Consider the following 20,265-nt stretch of genomic DNA (forward strand, 5'->3'; position numbering starts at 1 on the left):
CTTGACTCAAACCTCACCTGATGGTAACGGGCTAATCTGTTAGGGAGAATACACCCCTAATCAGTTTCTTGAAATGCTTAATCACTTAGCAGCACGTCTTAGTCGGTAGGGTAGCCACGGCCAAAGGCTCTAACCAGACCATACCAGAGAAAAGTCTTTATTCAGAAACGGCCCGCGCCGGGAATCGAACCTGAAACCTTAAGCTCAAAGACATAGCGCGCAACACTGGGCCACGGAGGTTGAACGTTGTCCATATTATATCAATGTATTTTAATTGTGTACTAGAATATCGTACTTTAGTATTCAATTATGGTCACGTTGAATTCAATGTAAAGGCACGACACGAATATTAATAAAATTCTCTGCGCTCGTCTCTGACAGAGACCAAGTGGCCATATCTATTTATTATATTCAATTCATAGCTACGCCTGCCTCAGTAATAAGAATAATGAGAAATTCGTTCAGTAAAAAAGAGGAACCAAATAATGAAACCGAAATGAGCGATTCCGTAATTTAAATATACATCATTTATCTATTTATTTATTTATTTAAGGGACAATCAACAGGTTACAACAAAGACTCTTAAAAACTAAACAAAAAATGAAAAAACATATCAATGTAATATTGTAGACCCACTTAAAGACTGCCACAACTTGCAAATACAAAACAAATGAAAAAACGATTAAGAGAGACATGAGAGTTTTTATAAGCTATAAGATCCATCAGGCTGTGACATAAGCTTGACGAATCTAGCACCGCGAACAAAAACATACATTTAGAATAAATTAAAAAAACAAATACTTAAATTATATATAAAATAATATTAAAAATGTTGACAATATATACTATAGAAAAAAACTAGCTAAACTAAAACAAAATAAAAAATAATCATATGGTTCAGTTGCCCGCGTGGATTGGAGCCAAGAATGCTGCCTGAACAGCCAGGCTGATTCTTTTGGCTAAAACTAATTATTTTGTTTTGTTTAATTTTAATTTAATTTTTACTTTTTATTTAATTGAATTCCAAGTACACATCTCTTACTTTGGGTTTAAGCTTTGAACAAAATTTGTTATAATTTCTATTAGATCTAACTATAGTAATAACCTGTTTTGTTTACCAAATAACAATAAATAAGAAAAAAATAACCCAGCCCTTCTCCCACCAAATAAGGTAATCAACCGCAGTGAAATGTTTCGGAAGAGTTTTTATTTACTTAAATTATATATAAAATAATAAATAATAATAGACTCCATTGTCCCAGGTTACCTACGGCAAACGGAACAAATATCTACGTAACTTTATATAAGAAGGGCATAAATATGCCTTTTGCCATTTTCAGCCATCTCAGCTGCAGCTCCCGGGCTTGATGCTGTCACCCTGATATGAGATGAGGCCAATATGTCAAAGCATGTTGCGTCCCACAAAAGCGCCCGAGCCTGTTCCCGGGGAACCAGCATCAACAGGTCTCTTATCATCATGTCGGCTTATTCCTGATGGCTCAATGAGAACAGAAAAATCTATGCTGACGAGTTCTATATAATATATGTTTGTAACTATAGTTGTGAAGAGATATACAAGTAGATGGAAGTGCACTTTTTACTTTTTTTTATCTCAAACGACGTAATGCGTGTTATTAGCAATAATTAAAACTAACAATCTACATAACAATTCAAAGTACAGGGCGATCTTAAAATGGTCTTTACTCAGCACGTTCAAGACCCAGAGCTGATCTCCCGCGAAGCCAAACGTGTCGTTTGGACGGTAGGCACCGACAGAGAACCGCCTACTAAAAACTAAAGACTTTTCCACGTGGATATGCTATAAAGTACAAGTATTAAATAATAGAAAAAGAAATATAAATAAAAGAATAAAATAGAAGAATCAAAAAAAACACTTAAAAAACTTGCTTAAATTAGGTAAATTAATAAATATATTATTTGTAAGCCTTAAATTTTTCAAAAGTACTAAAATATTTTTCAATACTACTACTTTTAATTATAATAGATGAAGAGGTCTAACAATTTATTTTATTACTAAATAATTAAAAATTCTTGCTGGGGAGTCATGTTTAACCTGCTTTTAAATTGCGAAGAAATTGACCTCACACGGTATTACTAAAATAAATATAAAATATAAAAATATAGAATCTTGTTAAGAAATCGAAATTGATACTAATTTATTTACAAATCCAATAAACACTGATAATTCTCATGAAGTGGTCACGGATATAAGTGTGATAATAGAAACTCCCTCCGGAATAAGCGAGGTTCGATCAAATGCTTAGGCGAGCCAACGTTTAATGGCATACGTAATTGGTTTACCCACGTCAGAATAAATAAGTATGTGACATGGACCGAAATTACAGGAATATCGATCGCAACTCATGATTATAAATAAAGTCGTTCCGCTTAAAGCCTTCGTAAATATTGATAGCCATTCTATTCTTGGAGGTTGGAAGACAATAAGCTGGAAGTCTTTCCACTGCGATGTTATTTTATTCATGGTTTCATTTAGGCTTATTTGTTTCTGTATAATATCTTTGATATTGATATTGAACGTTAAGCAAATATAATATTTTAATCGAAGTTTTTCAATTTCTTTACTATGAGGTCAATGTTTATTAGGTCAAGTTTTTATTATACTTTTCATTCAGCGAACATATTATTTCATTAAGTAAAAATAAGTATACAATAACCGTGTTGGGTTAAGCTAAGCAATGAAAATAGAAGGCGCTTGAAGCTGGATATCATTCCTTAGCTACACAGCTTAAAACATCTCCGGTGGAAAAGCAGCCTAATCCTCGAACTAAGCTCAAAGCTTATGCCAGGAGTTTAAACGAACGTGAATTTCAGACTGACCCATAATCGTTGAGTTGTTTCGTCTTTTTTATTCAAGAATTATATTTTATATTATTTTAAAAGAGAAAATTTCAAATGGCAATGTTTGCCAGATTACATCACTAGCGAAGCTGGAGAGAATTAAATTTTTAATTACGTTGATACAACCGTCCTACCCGCAGAATAAGGTAAGGAGCCATCGAAATAAATCCCATTAAGGAAAAATAGAATCGAGAAGGAAATAGCGTACGTCCCTACGAAATCGGAAATAGAAATACACTGAACGGAAGTGAAGCTAATTAAGTTATCCACGCTTCAGTCGAGTTGCGGTTTATTTTTGTGCCATTCCCCATTTCAAATAATAATACAATCCTTGAGGTATTACTGTCAGCACTGTTGCAGAAGTAACATACACTTATGTACTGATAACAGTTTCGGAGCGAAATTTTGACGAGGGAGTTGAATTAACAGCTCATTGAAATCTCATCTTTAACGCTTAGGTTTTGAGTTCATTTTCGAAAGGTAATTGGGAAGATTGGAGGAGTATTGTGTACGGTATCCAAATATCAGCTCTGCGTGTAAACAGGCGTGAGTGAGGCGTCAAACCAGGTGCGGGCTTTTGGGGGAAATCGATGGTGCTACTTAGGGGACGAACTATTTTGACAGTTGCCATTTATTTCGAGTATTACTGAGTCTGTTTGCATATATCCTATAATTGGAAATATTTTGATGATCATTTTCAAAAATAATATATAAATAACATATAGATTACAACATATTATATGCGGCAAGATAGAAATAAATTAAATCGGTTTTGCAACGGCAACCATAACATAATTAGGTCGCAGCAGCTAAGAGTTACTAAATTAACGCGACTTCTTCTGCATTTGTTTTGTATTAAAAAACTCCTGTGGAAACTATTTGGTTATACTGAGTTTAAACATATTCTATTCGGTTGACTCTATTATGCTTAAAGCTATCCCTATGAAAAAAATATCATGATTGGTTAAGCATGACAAGTCTTGAAAGGTAGTTATTTTAACCGCTTCGGCTTGTTTTTCTGGGATAAAAAGCTATGTTTCTTCATCAGGTCAGTATAAAGGTTAATCTAAAAATAGGTATCAAACAAATTCTCACACAGGTTTTATATAATACTACTCGTATTAATCATATTAAAACGAAAAACATAATATTGTATTAATTTACCGTTTTTCTTTTTTTGCAGACGAGCTAAGCTCAACAGAACCGGAGCATAGCACAGTCGCTCCAACACCACCCATACCATTAAGGCCAGAATACGCACATCCAGCTGGTGTCGAAGCTTTAGACCCATACAATTCAGAAAAAAACAATCCTCCACTCCACCACAGAGATTATTTAGAGGAAGATTATGATCATGAGTCACATAAAGAAGATGAACATGAGAACAGAGATGACGCAGACGAACTGCCATCTTTATCTGGTGATCATCTCTTGCAAAGTTCAACAGATGATTTACCCATGTTCTTACTAGAACCGCAAAATGCTTATGTAGTTCGTAATAAGCCGGCAATGCTTAGATGTCGTGCAGCAAATGCTCTACAAGTTTATTTTAAATGCAACGATATCCGCTCAGTAGGGAGTACGCAATTTGAATTTGTTGACCCTCAAAGCGGTGTGAGGATTGTTGAAGCTGAATGCAATGTTACGAGGGATCATTTAGAGGAATATTTCGGCGAAGATGGGTTTTCATGCACCTGTCATGCCTGGAGTAGCCGTGGAGATATAAGAAGTCAGCCAGCCATAGTTGAATTATCATGTGAGTACAATCCAATTTTATTATGCTATTAAAAATTTGACTATATTTTATGGTACAATGTTTAGCACTGCAACCAGATAAATTGAGTGCCCAGGATAGGCCGTAGCTTCCTTAAATCATTGCTCATGTTATGCTCTGAGGTCAAAATACCACAGCCCTCATCCTCACTGGTCGTAATATAACCGAGCATATCAAATATAATCATGTTTCTTTAAACATCAACACCAATAAAAACGTCAATAAACTGTAATTAGATATCGGTGTAGCTTTAAAATTCATATTTCCGGTGCAAACGGGGCGTGGAGCAACATTTCATCAAAACTAATAATTTGAGAGTTTCCGTTCGTTATTTTGGGCTAACCTACTTTTATCGCTCGTTTCACTGCTGTCGTCTCTGAGCCATAAAGGAACCTGGCGCATGAAATCCTCGTATAATATTTTCATAAAGTTCACAAAGCTTCAGTATTTATACCGGATTATTCTTTATGCAATCCTTTAGAAAAACTTACAATTTACTCTACTCTTTAGTTGTAAAATTTATAGTTTGTGAAGGTCTATGCATCATTATTTTTCTTTATTATCTTGTTTTATTAAATTAATTTCTTTGCGATCGTATCGTCATACCAGAATCCTAATTTTTCACAATTTAAAAAGAAGTGTGGCTTCAGGTTCACTGATCTTTCTTATTATACATTGCAGCTTATTTAAATGCTCCTCTTTAATAAGTTATTTCAAAAACAATAATATTCAATCAAAATAATCTTGTCGAAGTTTCAAACATCTCTTTTAAATCTGATAATTGTAATGTACGCTAATTTTCATTGAAGAACTATTAATTTATTACCTATATTACTTTTTTTATCTAGTTTTATGATGTTTAACTGGAAAACCAAAAAGCATTCTAGTTTGTATTGCCAAAATGTCTCATCGCAAACTATTCTAGATATTATAATTTAATTCAATTATAAAATTTTACTTTGTTTATAAATGTCCTTGTTTATTCAGTTTTTCATCAGAAGCTGTAATAAAATAGAAATCAAATTCTCAGTCACAATTTGCTTCATTAATATTCATTTCAATATTGAAGAGAAAATAACTAGTTCACAACTCCAATAAAACATTTTCAATTAAGATCGCGAACTTATCTGCTATGACATATTTTATTATACTTACAATGAATACCTTATCCTAAAATAATTTCTGTAGATGAATTCATTATAACAAAATCTTTCGTACTACTTTCGTATTTAACTGAGAACAAAAGAACTGAACATAGCAAACTTAAAATGAATTAGTCTTAATAAATAAAAAAGTAAAAATGGTAAACATAAAATAAAGAATACAATCGTTTTCTTTTTACTTAACCGTACATTTCATTTACCTATTATTTGCGTTTTTGGTAGCTTTTATTTAATAATTGACACATTTCAGGCTTTTTTAACTGAAACTAGTTTCTTTGTATTTGAATCCTGTCATTTTATATAACGCTACACGACGTGTGATGTCTGAGTTTTTAAGATCGTGTCAACCATTTCTGTGATTCAGATTAGATTACAATTAAATATTCTGATGTGCTTAGCGTACCGATGCCATGTAAACGTCTGTTAGAAATGCATGATATTAAGCTAATTCACTTTAAACAAAGATCATAAGTCATTCAGACAGTCGAGATTAGAATCCATTCAATATTTTAAATGTTAAAATATAATAATTCTTTATTTGGTAACTATGACCCATTTACACTATTATATAGCAAAATAATTAAAAAATAAAAAAAACTTACATAACATATTAATATTAAATATACAAAATAATTACAAATAAGAATTTCTGCCTCCTGGCAGCCCTACATGGAGTTTAATATAAAGCTTGTAAATTGGAGAGTCGGATCTATTTGTTAATACCTTCAGAAAACTGTTATTGCTTACCCGTGTCCTTTTCATCAGGGTGGCTATTTGTTTTCTTCTGATAGCAAAAAAGTCATCAGTATGAGCCCTCGCGAACATTGTAGATGCACTACAACATCGTAGCCCAACCGCATTCTGAAACCATGATTATACTGAATTCCACAGGTATCCCGTGTAAAACGTTTGACTAAAGGCTTTGAACAAACTAACTTTCTTATAGGCATACAATATAAATGTTCAACACAGAATTCTTGTCATACTTTTTTTAATATGAAACCCATTAAAGCAAGTTTCGATTAAATTCAATTTTAAATGGTAGTAAATCTTCCGTGCATATTACATGAATGTCGAAGAAGCCATTTCATAGATTTATGTCGAGCATGATTTAATGAACATGGATGATAGTTAAACCATCGTTTTTCTCTTCATATATTGATTACTCATAAAAGTATTAAGTAGATAGCTCCTCGTATTTAATTTCGAAATTCAGTACTTGGTAATTTAGTTTTTAAACTTCATCTAATTGTGTGTACCACAAGTAAATGTGATCATTAAATTTCCTATAACCTTTATAGTGTACTCACTCACTAAAGTCGTATTGACCTGTGCATTTCAACAATCTAGTCAGTACCGTACAACCTTTAGGAATTTTCACCAACGATGACGAATCAAAAACGGTTGTTTAGATTTGAGTAGAGGTTGTTTTTTGTTTGTTTACATGTCTGTTACCATCTTAAACTAATATATATATATATATATAATTATACTAATATTTATCCGATCCAAAAACATATTTCAGTGTTTGATAGCTCATTTAGCGATCTATATATAATCACGCTAAGATTAATAGGAGCATAGCATCAATATGGAATCTTTCAAAATCGGGTATTTTTGTACTTTCTAGACCTTCCGTTGCGCGCGCTCCGTAAACTGTTTAAGTTTGGATAAAATCATTAAAAAAATAAGGTTTACTTATAATAATAAATAATAATAAATATACTACGACAATACACACATCGCCATCTCGAATCACGGCTCGAAACAATCGAACCCACGGCTTTGGACTCGCTGACGTCGCTGCCCACTGCGCCACTCGTACGCGGACTACTCGCGAGGGAACGCTAGTGTACTGATAACGAAGAACTTTAGTTATGTTGGTTATTTATCTACAAGCAGACATAATTTCTACGTCAATTACAAGCATTTTACGAGTATAAATAATTTATCTCGTGCTATTTTATAACTTGTAGCGATAGTCCAGTGCAAGTCTATTTAAATATTATTCTTGTTTGTTATAAAGTTCCTCATATTGTTTCAATAAATATGTTTTATTACTTTATTTACTAATATCCCTACTTATTATTATTAATATTATAAATGTGAATGTAAGTTTGTTTGTTACGCTTTCACGCAAAAACTACTAAACCGATCATCATCAACTTTGTACACATATTCCTGAAGGTATTAGAAGTAATATAGGATGCTTTTTATCCCGAAATGTAGCTCAGTTTTTTTTGGTAGAGTGGACGAAAGTGTTTTACGATTTTACACCATAACGCCGTAAAATGATAACTGATTTAAAGAATTACTTACTTACTTTTTTATATAAGAATACACAACTTAAAAATTGTATTTTTAATTACACATAAATTGAATGCCACATGTCTTTCGAAAAACAAAAACAAACGCAGACGCAGTCGCGGGCAACAGCTAGTTATAATATATTCCTTTGCTTTTGAAGCGTCGAAGCTTAGTAAAAGAATTGTTTCATAAACCAGCTGAGTACAGCATAAATCGCTAAAAACAGAAATGTAAAGTCTACCTTAGAATCATACGAGATATAAACAAAAGTTCATATAGATTTCTTATTCTTGGTACTAATACATATATTTTACAAATGGTAACCGATATAAAAAACTTTTAGGCGTTATTAAGTTTGACGTACCCCTGGCACAAAGGTGAGTGCTGGGGTTTTTAGGTAGAGGTCCCGTGATCGACTCCTGGCAGGAGCAATATGGGAATTTATTATTTCTGTATGTTGGTATTTATCACCCAAACGACAAAGACGTGCCGCTAAGCTATTTAGCGTTCCGGTACGATGTCGTGTACAAACAGATTATTGGTATGGGTTTTATATAACTGTACATACTCAGTAAATAGTGAGATTGCAGTCAAGGGCTAACTTGTAGAGCTAAAACTAAAAGAAAAAAGAATTTATTTTAGTTTTACTTCGTGGGTATAACATAGTTTAATTATAAATATCTTTATATTTATAATGAAAGTAACTTATTAACGACGAATTATAAGACCCTTTCACACTGCGCAAACAGCCGGTTGGCGCAATAGCGACCCTGCTTTCTACGTCCAAGGCCGTGGGTTCGATTCCCACATCAGAAAAAAAATGTTGTGTGATTAACATGAATATTTTTCAGTGTCTGTGTGTTAATCTGTATATTATAAGTATTTATGTGTATTATATTCATAAAACTATACATCAGCTATCTTAGTACCCATAACACAAGCTACGCTTACTTTTGGACTAGATGGCGATGTGTGTATTGTTGAAGTTTGTTTATTTATTAATTATTTCATGCTATTCTTACAATTGTAAAGCGGAAAAACTAAGAAAATAGATATATTACTGTGTTTCTGTTTATATACAGTTCTTGCGTCCACAAATCGTATAATTCTAATTAGAGTATCCGTTTAATCCTTTTGATTTATGTACCCACGATAGATTTCCATATAAAGCAGCCTAGGAGGCCGTGTTTCACTATATCTACCCGGTTCACTTGGTACGAATCTTATTCAGGAAATGAAACGTTGCTGGCTGGATTTATAGCATCGCGCGAACTCTCCGCCACCGGTGTTACTTGCCACTTATCATTTACGCCCATCAGACCTGGCAGTTCTGAAATAATACGCTTGCAACTTTCAAATATAACCATGTGAACGTAATAGTATTGCATTGTAAAAAATATTTATTTTTACTGGTAAATATAGTACCTAAAGTAATTTTTTTTAGCAAACGGCAACTGTGTTTCCCGCCTCGTATAACATGTGTACCTTCAAGGTAGAACCTAGACCAACCTAGACCTTATCATTGCTTTCTAACGGGCATGATTGCCGTGAAGTCTACCGGTCCTCACTTGGCCAGAGAGGTCCTCCCTTCTCATTGTTGGGGACCCGTGCCCTGTAGTGAGCCGTGATAATGGGTTGATATGATGATGATATCAAAAATACCACTCGTACAACAATGAAAGCCTTTGCAATAATAACCTTCATTACTTATGTATTCTTTTTTCTCTCATCAACATAATTTATTCACACAATCCATCATAAAGAATGATAGTTATTAGTAGGTACTCTTAACATTTGTTACGATAAATAACATATTAATCCAGCAAAATAAAATTTAATGTCGCTCTCTTGCCAGTACAAAATATATAGGCCTTTTAGCTGTAACATGTGTTACGCCATTAAACTTCCAACGTACTTTGGAGATTGAGTAAAGTACGTCAGCTTGTAAATCTTTAACAAGAAGTCTTAGCTGAGACAATTTTACACGCGCGATCCTGTAGGTATCATCATTAATAGCTACATGGATACCACTTGAGAGCGTATTTAAAGCTCTCGGAGAACAATTAAAACTGTCAGAATGGAAATTTAGAGACGTTTCTATTACACACGGTTGCTTCGCGCAATTAGAAGCAAGTGGGAATTTCTAATTCTCTTCTGTCTCATGTATATTTAGACGCTTATGAGTTTCAACTGTGAATGCCTATTTTGATGTCGCTGTCGCCAAATTTTCTAAGTTTTTACTTCAACGTGTTTGAACTTTGAAGTTGTGTTGCGTTGAAACTTGATTTCAATGTGTACTTAATCTGGAGTGTTTGGTAGTCTGCCAAGCGTTAGCATCTCGTTCTTTTGCCTTTGGAAGTGTTTGTTGCTTTAGGAGATTGCCTTTCAGAGCTTCAAAAGAATTCAAATGAGGCATTTCACTATTTAAAATTAGGAAAATAGATTTTTGAATACGTTTGAAGTTCTTTTGTATTTGTAGTTTAACACGTTTATCTGTATGGTTTCGATTCCTATTGTAAGAATATTTGCAACTTTGTAGGTACCGAATATATTTTTTAAATAGATTTTCTAGTTTCTTTGTGAAGGGCTTCGGGTTTCAATTCCTTTGCATTTAATTAATTTTAAACCAGTGCATTTGCAAAGACACTCATTTTTTTGTTTTTTACATAAAAAACAAAAGTGTTGGTTTGTAGTTTCTGTCGAAGATTAGATCAATTAATGTTACATTTTAAATTTAGCGTTGCTCTTGTCGATTTCCTATTCCACTGTTTTAATTAACTAAATCTCTTTAATTATGATAAGTTATTGTTGTCAATATTTGTTAGTGTAATTTTAAAGGAAAACTGCCTTCTAAATATTGATATAAATCGAATATAAATGATTTTTTAGTGTCGAACCCTCTTTATCGCTTTTATAAAATCTACTTCTATACCAGGATTAGAATTTTTGAAATCTGTGTCTTTTGAATAAGCTTTTTCTATGAATGAATATGTTAACTTTGGATACATTGAAGTAGAACGTGAGAAAATTGTATCGGGAATTTAGTCTCAAAAGAAGCGGTTAAGATAAAAGAATTTGCGCCGCAAATGCGTGGAAGCAGATGTTTTGTTTTGCGAATCTTTAAGTGCTTCCAAAAAACAAAGTACACTTTGTGGTTAATAATTTATAGTGTCGGGGATTTATTTGTTTTGACTTGCGTTGTGTGCTTTTAATAATGTCGGCTAACAATTTATTGCATCTGTCTTGCGCCGTGTCTTTTACAACTGCGGGCAAAATTATTATTTCTCATTAATTATAAGTACTGCATTATTGAACCGATAAATCATATTACAGTTAGATTAATCGCTGTGTGTTTAATTGACGGCCGACTGGTGCAGTGGGCAGCGACCATGCTTTCTGAGTCCAAGGCCGTGGGTTGGATTCCCACAACTGGAAATTTTTTGTGTGATGAACATAAGTATTTTTCAGTGTCTTTGTGCTTATCTGTATAATATAATTATTTATTTATATTATTCATAAAAATATTCATCAGCCATAACACAAGCTTACTTTGGGTCTAGATGGCGATGTGTGTATTGTCGTAGTATATTCATTATTATTTATTACTAGCGTACCCAGCCTGCTTCGCCGGTCTAGATTTTGCTTTATTTTATTTAAACAATAATCTTACATCATTAAAATTTTAATTTTTGTCTCATAATATATTAAATCATATATTTCTCTCCGTATTCATTCTCTTCTATTCTCTTCTCGAGTGAGATCATTATCTAGACCCATGTACACCCAAAAATAGAATATCTTCATAGTAAATCAAAGCTGTGTTTGACAGTTCAAAAATAGGAGTGCTCCGATCGTCACCAAACTTTACAGGATTACTCCGGTCAATCCGGAGATATGATCCGCTGAAAGTTTCACTGAAATCGGTCCAGCCGTTTCGGAGCCTATACGGAACATACCCACACGCTTTCTCTTTTATATATATAAAATATAAAATTACCGATTGGTTGGTATTTGATGTCCCACTACTGCAACGCTAGCACCTAAAGGAGACAAAAATTATATCCCCCGATTATATCCCCTGATTATATCCCCCGACAAGGGATATAATACAAGTAACCACCTGCTAAAGCACGGGAACATGGAATAGGAGAAGTTTACCCCCGTTTATTAATACACATATATTATTTGGATGTTATTTCCACTTGTGCGCCAGTGCTCTGAGAGTTAATAAAGCTGTGGGAGAAGAAAATTTTATATTCTTTCCCCGGGGAAATAATTGTCTCCTTTCCATGCTGCCCATGCTAGACATAGTCCTGCCCTTTTATCGGAAAGCGGGATTTTCGTGCCAAGAAAAGCAGGAAAATGATTAGCTAGGGCTTTTCAACGTGGACATGGACTGCAGGTTATACAAACTTTCTGATGAAGAGGGATGGCAGAAAAAACTTACACATAGAGTGTCGGCCTGACTTGGGAATCGCCCCCAGGACCTTGTCAGCCTTAGTCGAACATGCCCACTAATTAACCTTTGAGGCTTTTAAACTTCGGCGCAATTTTAAATTATAATTTAAGGTTAAAGTTGAAAAACCTTTAACGGTTTATAAATCTTTAAGACTATCGATTATCAGCTCATACGAAAAAAAAAAAACATTTTAGCTCCCTTATTACACCCCGCAGTGACTACGGAGTGGGCTCCCATTAACTCAGTATATTAAATATGGTGACGCCATTTTTACTTTCGGGGAATCATCACCATAAAATGGTATTTATTTTCTTTGTAAATTTAGTGGACTGTATATTTTAGGTTTTGCTGGATTCTTTTCCCCTTTTTAATGTTTAAACTATGGCTTTAAAGGATATAGAACAAAGGATAACTAGGGTTGGACAGAAAAGTATTTGCACGTGGACTTACAGTTCGTCGTAATGCAGTTCTCTTGATTTCTCGTCACTTCACAAGGTTTCACAGGTTATCACTAAACACTAAAGCACTGATGTAGGTTTAAATACTATTAATCGTCCAGTATAAGGTTCTTTGGCCGGCCGACCATGCGGTTTTATTGAATGGATGAGCGGAAGATTGACGTGCGTTTGCCGCGGATATAGGTGTGCAACTAATTGGCGGCGTGATGCGGGCAGATAAGGATGCGGAAATATAAAAAATGGAGGATGGAAATCCATAGTGTAGCCATTATCTATTACTTCGACCACAGATTAATGAGGATTTATCAAGCATCCCCCCGGACATGAAGGAACCCTTCATAAAACGGATATAAACATAATTGCAACTTATAATACGACCTAATATTGTAAGTATACTATACAAGAGTAATGCATAAAGAAAAATAAAATAAATTAACTAAAACATAATAAGATTAAATGAGAACTAGTGATAAAAATTATTGAGTTGGCAGCGGACATAACTTAACGATAGGCCGGATATAAGTCCCGTTCTTAGTTTTTATTTGAACTACGCGGACAACTCCATCTTTGCCAGGTAGCACCTTAGTAATGACCCCAAGTGGCCACTGTAAGGGCGGCGCGTTTTGTACAATAACTATCACAACAGTCCCTATTGTAAGCGGATTCGTGGGAGTGTTCCACTTTTGACGCACTTGCAAATTGTGCAGATATTCCGTTCTGAATCTCTTCCAGAATGACTGAACCAGAGAATCCAATAAAGAAAATCTAGACAAAAGACCGGCGCGTTCTCCAGTTACGTCTGGAGCTGGAATGAATTCCAAAGGTACGGTTGAAAGAAAATGCGAAGGCGTTAGCGCGGAGGGTTCAGAGGGATCTGAACTTAAAACATACAGAGGTCGACTGTTAAGTACAGCCTCAATTTCATTAAGTACAGTAAGCATTTCCTCGTATGTCAGAATTTGTTTGCCGATTACGCGAAAAAGTAGAGTTTTAACACTTTTAATATTACTCTCCCAGACTCCTCCAAAATGGCTTGCAGTTGGTGCATTAAGTTTCCAATCTATACGATATTTAGCTAATTCGGAACTAAAGTCCTTATAATAATCTTCTGACTTTAAAAAGGTATGTAACTCATTCAAATAAGCCTTGGATGAAACGAAATTGGTCCCTTGGTCTGAATACAGGACTTCGCAATTTCCTCTCCTGGCCTGGAATCTTTTAAAACAATTTAAGAAGGCGGAGGAACTCAGATCAGAGGCTAGCTCTATATGAACCGCCTTTGTAACCAAACAAACAAATAGGCATATATATGCCTTCTGACTACGTATGCCGCGTTTCCTAGTCAATGTGATATAGAGAGGTCCAGCGTAATCTACACCTGTGTGTAGGAATGCCTTACTTTTCTCTATCCTACACTTAGGAAGGTCAGACATAAGTGGAAATGTAGGCTTAGGATTATGCCTAAAACATGCATTGCACTCATGTATGCGTTGACGTACCACACAACGAGCGGATAATATCCAATATTTTTGTCTCAATATAGACAGAAGCAATTGAGGGCCAGCGTGTGAATGATTACGATGATAGTGATCAATTAACAGATCTATTATGTGTCCCTTCTTGGGTAATAAAATTGGGTGTTTATGCGAGTAATCTAACGACGAGTAAGCAAGACGTCCACCCACCCGAAGAATGTCCTCAGAAACAAAAGGAAATAATTTTCGTAATTTTGACGAACATGGTTTATTATTTTTAATGTTGTCAATATCAGTCTGAAAGACTGAGCGTTGTATTGTGCGAATTATCAGTAATTCAGCTGCATTGATATCTTCAGCTGTAATAATATCTCTGCGCGGAAGTTTTTTCATGAATCTGAGTACATAAATCGTGGCGTGAAGAAATTTAGTCCAAGAAGAACATTTAGATCCAAGCTTTATAATTGTATATTCATCGTGCGATATTATTAAGTGCGTTGTAGTTTTCTCCTCAGGTAATGAAGAAACCTGATGAGAGGAAAACTTTATTATGGGCCACTCTTCTGAAGATAAAGACAACCATGGGGGACCCTTAAACCAAAGGTCGTGTTTTGAAAACTGTGTGGGCATAAGGCCACGAGACACACAGTCCGCGGGGTTTTGAACACCAGGTATGTGATAAAAGTTCACCTTAATTGATGTCAATAGCGTATGAATTTGAGAGATGCGGTTAGCCACATATGTATTAAACCTGTGTGGCGAAGAGAGTGCCCAACAAAGGGCGACTTCTGAATCAGAAAACGCGAGTACTTCCTTTACTTTTATGCGGGTTGACAATATATTATATACTGAATTTACAAGTCGAGCAAGCAATACTATTCCATTTAACTCTAACCTAGCTAGCGTGACCGTTGGTTTTACCGGTGCTACGCGGGATTTAGAGCAAATAAGTGTAATTATAGGCCTTTGATTTCTGTTTTTAACGTATAAGTATAAAACAGAGCCAAATGCTTGCTCACTAGCGTCAGAGAATGCGAGAAGATAAATTTCAGAAGTGTCTTCTATTCCAACATGACGAGGATACTTAAGATTCTGAATAATAGGCAGTTCAATTATATAATTTTGCCATCTTTCACATATGTGTTGAGGGGGACACTCGTCCCATCCTATTTTTAGAAGCCATAACTCCTTTATGAGTAATTTAGCGAATAAAATGACTGGACCAACAAGACCTAGAACGTCATAAAGACGCGCGGTAGCTGAAAGTATAGCTCTTTTGGTACAAACACCTTGCGGTTGCGAAACTCTAAAAATAAATTCATCAGATGCGGGAAGCCAATGAAGACCAAGAATCTTAAAAGAGTCATCAGTGTCAAGACAGATCGACTCAGATTGGCGGTGAAATGAAGGAATGTGTCCGAGCAATTCAGTCGAATTGCTGGTCCATTTCACTAAGTCAAATCCACCAGCCTTAAACAGTTGTATCAACTCTTGAGCTATCTTTACCGCTTCATCTAGAGATGAGGCGGAAGAAGCTAGGTCGTCCATGTAGACGTCTCTCTCAACCACTGATGCAGCGAGAGGCCATTGCTGGCGTTCGTCACTAGCCAGCTGGCGCAGTGTGCGTAATGCCAAAAAGGGCGATGAGCGGAGACCAAAGGTCACTCGAGTAAATTCATACATTTCAAGTGGGTCCTTTGGTGAAGATCGATAAATAATGCGTTGATATTTGCGGTGCGGAGAATTGACATATATAGACAAATACATTTGTCGGACGTCAGCAAAAAATGCGATGCGGAAAATGCGGACATTCAAAAGAATGTTAAATATGTCTGCTTGCAAATTGCAACCAGTATACAAAATATCATTTAAAGATAATTTCCTATTTGCGGAGGGTTCTTCTATTTTAAGAAGAGAATAATCAGTGGGACAAGAACCATCTAGTACGATTCGTACCTTGGTACTCTTGTCTTCGCGTATCACTGGATGATGCGCTAAGATATAACCTGGTGAAGCAGGTTCATCAGGTGGTAAGCGTTTGAGGATACCCTTATCAAGGTAATCCTTAATAACTTCATTATATCTAATATGAAGTTCGGGATCTCTAATGAATCGTTTTTCCAGATTGAGAAAACGCTTCTTTGCGGTAAAATACGAATCACCTAATAAATTAGGATCTTCTTTAAAGGGAAGATCTACCGAATATGCTCCGTCCTGTTGGCGTACAGTGGAAGCCGTATATATGTCCTCACACCTTTGTTCATCAGGACTTAAGAATTTGCGGGAAGGAGGCTCTTCTATTGTCCAAAATCTCTCTAACATTTTATCTAAAGGTTCACTCGTGAAAAAACACAAAGCGCGGGAATTATTAGGTTTAGATAAAATAGGTGCATCGCCCATAATTATATAACCCAAAGAGGTTTCAAATGCGGAAGGCATATTTTCATAACCATTTATTTTATCAGCCATTGCTATTTTGCGATACACATTTACCCCTAGTAATATATCAATTGGACCAGGTTCTGCAAAATCATCATCAGCCAGAGGTAAATTTTTAATAAGACCATCAATGGCTGTGATGTCTACATGAGAGTCAGGCAGTTGAGAAGTGATTCGCTCAACTACAAGAGGGCGTATTGAGTATTCATTCGCATCATTAAAACGAGATTTAAACGTAAATTCTGAAACACCAATTATTTTTTGCGATACTCCGCCGATGCCTTGAACTTCAGAAAAACGACTCTGAAAGCTAATAGGTAGCGAATATTTTTCACAGCAACTAATTGAAACGTAATCTCTTTGCGATGCGGGATCCACTAGGCATCTTATAAGATGTGCACAATTATTTTTGTCATACACTCTTATTTTCGCAGTACCTAACAAAGTGGTTGTTGTGACGCGTTCTAAACAATCATATGATACGTTACATACCAAAGTGGTATTTGTGGTCTGAGATATAAAATTATTTTTATTTAGTGTATTTTCACTAGAGGAGCTTGTCGAAGGTGCCTCAGTAATAACTGATGACACGCGAGGCGAATTAATTGCGTTAGGAGATGAGGGCGGTTTACCTATGTTAGATTTGGACGTTTTAGGTAATAAATCTTTAGCGTTGTAATTGTTGCGTTCAAAATGCAATTCAGTATGATGTGATGCCGATGAGCACCTTTTACAGTTTCGCTGAGAAGAGCAGTTTAAAGTTTTATGATGAGTCGATAAACATCGGTTACAAAAGTTATTATTTTTTACATGTAAATGCCGCTCATGCGGAGACAACTTCATAAATGCAGGGCAAGAATAAAGATGTGTGTGTTGACCAATTTTACACAAACTGCAAGCTGCACTATTTAAAGTATTTACAGTTTCTGTACTTACAAAACTTTTGGTAGAAGGCTTCGGAATCGAATTCCCCTTATATCTATTTTGAGGTAATTCTAATCCTTTATTAAGAGAGCGCGACATTACTTTATTCTGTTCCTTCACAAATTCTATAAGACTCCTATAGGTAGGAATTTGTTTTTTGCGATTTATTATCTCAAACATTTTAACTGTATCAGCATCTAATTTAAGCGTGGCTAAGTGAAAGAATATAAAATCAGTAAGATCGATTTTTAATTGTTTGAGAGCTTCTACTGAAGAATTAAATGTATTTATAAAGCTATCTAATGAATTAGCATTAGTACTAGCAAGCGGTTTAAATTGCAATAATTGGTTTAAATAAGCGCAGGCTAACGAACGCGGATCGTCGTATTTTTGTATTAACGCCTCCCAAATAATAGGATAATTTTCTGCGGTGGCTGGCAATCCTGCACATACAGATGCAGCTTTCCCTTTTAACCTACCAACTAAATAAAATACCTTTTCATTATTGGTTAAGTTAGGATTATCATGTATCATGTTTTTAAACTGCTGGTAGAACAAAGGAAATTTAGTTAACTGACCGTCAAACTCCATTAAGTCTATAGGCGGAAGATGGGATTTTAATTTAGGAAAACTAGAGATAGGACGTGCGCTGTCATTCTCTGAACTCGTATTATCAACATTAGAGTGACGCTCCATTATTTGTTTGACATAGCAAAACATTTCTTCAAATGAAGTCCACGATTGGTAATTAATCATAGCCTTTGGATTCAACATTAACTGCGCCTCATTGAATAAATCTAAATTTAACTCAAACTCTTTGCGTAAAGTGTCTATGTTTGAAGCCTGAGACAATAAAGAAGGCAGCTTACTGCTGTCCGATTCGACTTGAATAGCGGTGTCAAACATTCTTTGCATACGAGCAAATATAACGTCCCGTTTGCCTTCCAACAACCGTAACTTACATTCTTCCTTGCTATATGGACTTGGTGAAGAAACCGACTCTGGTTTATTCATTTTGAAGGAGTAAACCGAATTATAAAAATAAAAATATAATAAAAAAGGTGTATATGTGTTTGCAAATGCGTCAAGAAATGCGTAAAATATATAAAGTAGTTGCAGTCTTATAATAATAAACACACAACCCCTTTATAGACGCGAGCGGTTAAATAAAAGCGTTATAATGCTATTTTAAAAACTAAACCGGGCAAAGAACTAGGTATAACAATTAACAAGTTAGCGGTCATGCGTGACCTTGAATGCAGCGAGCGACAAAAACGACTGCGGCCGAGCGCATTGTTTGGTAGGTATGATGCGTTTGAAATAGATATCTTTACCTACGATTCATCCGTTTTTAATACTAAGTAGCGGGGTAAAACTATATAGAAATACTAAGCAAGCGGTGCGGAAAAGAGATATATAATTATAAAATACTTAGTATTTCTTTACTTAGTAAACAAAACGTTAAATCTATTATGTAGACAATATCTTAGCGGTATTAAACTTACAAACTGAACTAGTGAATACCTACAATATGGCGTACTTTAAGTTGCATAGACTAATAATAATTCCGAACTTTAAAGTCATAGAATGTAATGATTAACGATAATTTAAATCCTAAAATTATGAATTTAAATCGAATCGGCCGATCTTCGGATCGAATGACTAAAATTTATGAAATTCGATGGAAGTGATCAAATATTTTTTATGAAATCGGCTCGAAGTGACCAAATTTTATGGTGACGCCATTTTTACTTTCGGGGAATCATCACCATAAAATGGTATTTATTTTCTTTGTAAATTTAGTGGACTGTATATTTTAGGTTTTGCTGGATTCTTTTCCCCTTTTTAATGTTTAAACTATGGCTTTAAAGGATATAGAACAAAGGATAACTAGGGTTGGACAGAAAAGTATTTGCACGTGGACTTACAGTTCGTCGTAATGCAGTTCTCTTGATTTCTCGTCACTTCACAAGGTTTCACAGGTTATCACTAAACACTAAAGCACTGATGTAGGTTTAAATACTATTAATCGTCCAGTATAAGGTTCTTTGGCCGGCCGACCATGCGGTTTTATTGAATGGATGAGCGGAAGATTGACGTGCGTTTGCCGCGGATATAGGTGTGCAACTAATTGGCGGCGTGATGCGGGCAGATAAGGATGCGGAAATATAAAAAATGGAGGATGGAAATCCATAGTGTAGCCATTATCTATTACTTCGACCACAGATTAATGAGGATTTATCAAGCAAAATATATACCGGATGTTTTCCGGTATATTTATTATACTGGGTATACTATTAATATTAGTAATAGTAGAATATAGTAGGGTATAGTATAATATGAGCACGTCATTAGTAGCAGTAGTAGAGTTTTTTTTCACCGAGTA

At 35.0% G+C, this 20,265-nt stretch overlaps 1 protein-coding gene across 1 annotated transcript in view; it reads left to right on the forward strand.

Moving 5' to 3' along the window:
* LOC120625935 (netrin receptor UNC5B-like) overlaps positions 1 to 20,265 on the forward strand; it is a 120,929-nt gene that overhangs the window by 32,451 nt on the left and 68,213 nt on the right. Inside the window, exon 3 of the mRNA XM_039893207.1 lies at positions 4,064 to 4,636. Within this exon, the coding sequence (XP_039749141.1) occupies positions 4,064 to 4,636 (573 nt within the window). The remainder of the gene's footprint in view (positions 1 to 4,063; positions 4,637 to 20,265) is intronic.

Source organism: Pararge aegeria, chromosome 8 (genome assembly GCF_905163445.1).
Source record: "Pararge aegeria chromosome 8, ilParAegt1.1, whole genome shotgun sequence".
NCBI lineage: Eukaryota > Metazoa > Arthropoda > Insecta > Lepidoptera > Nymphalidae > Pararge > Pararge aegeria.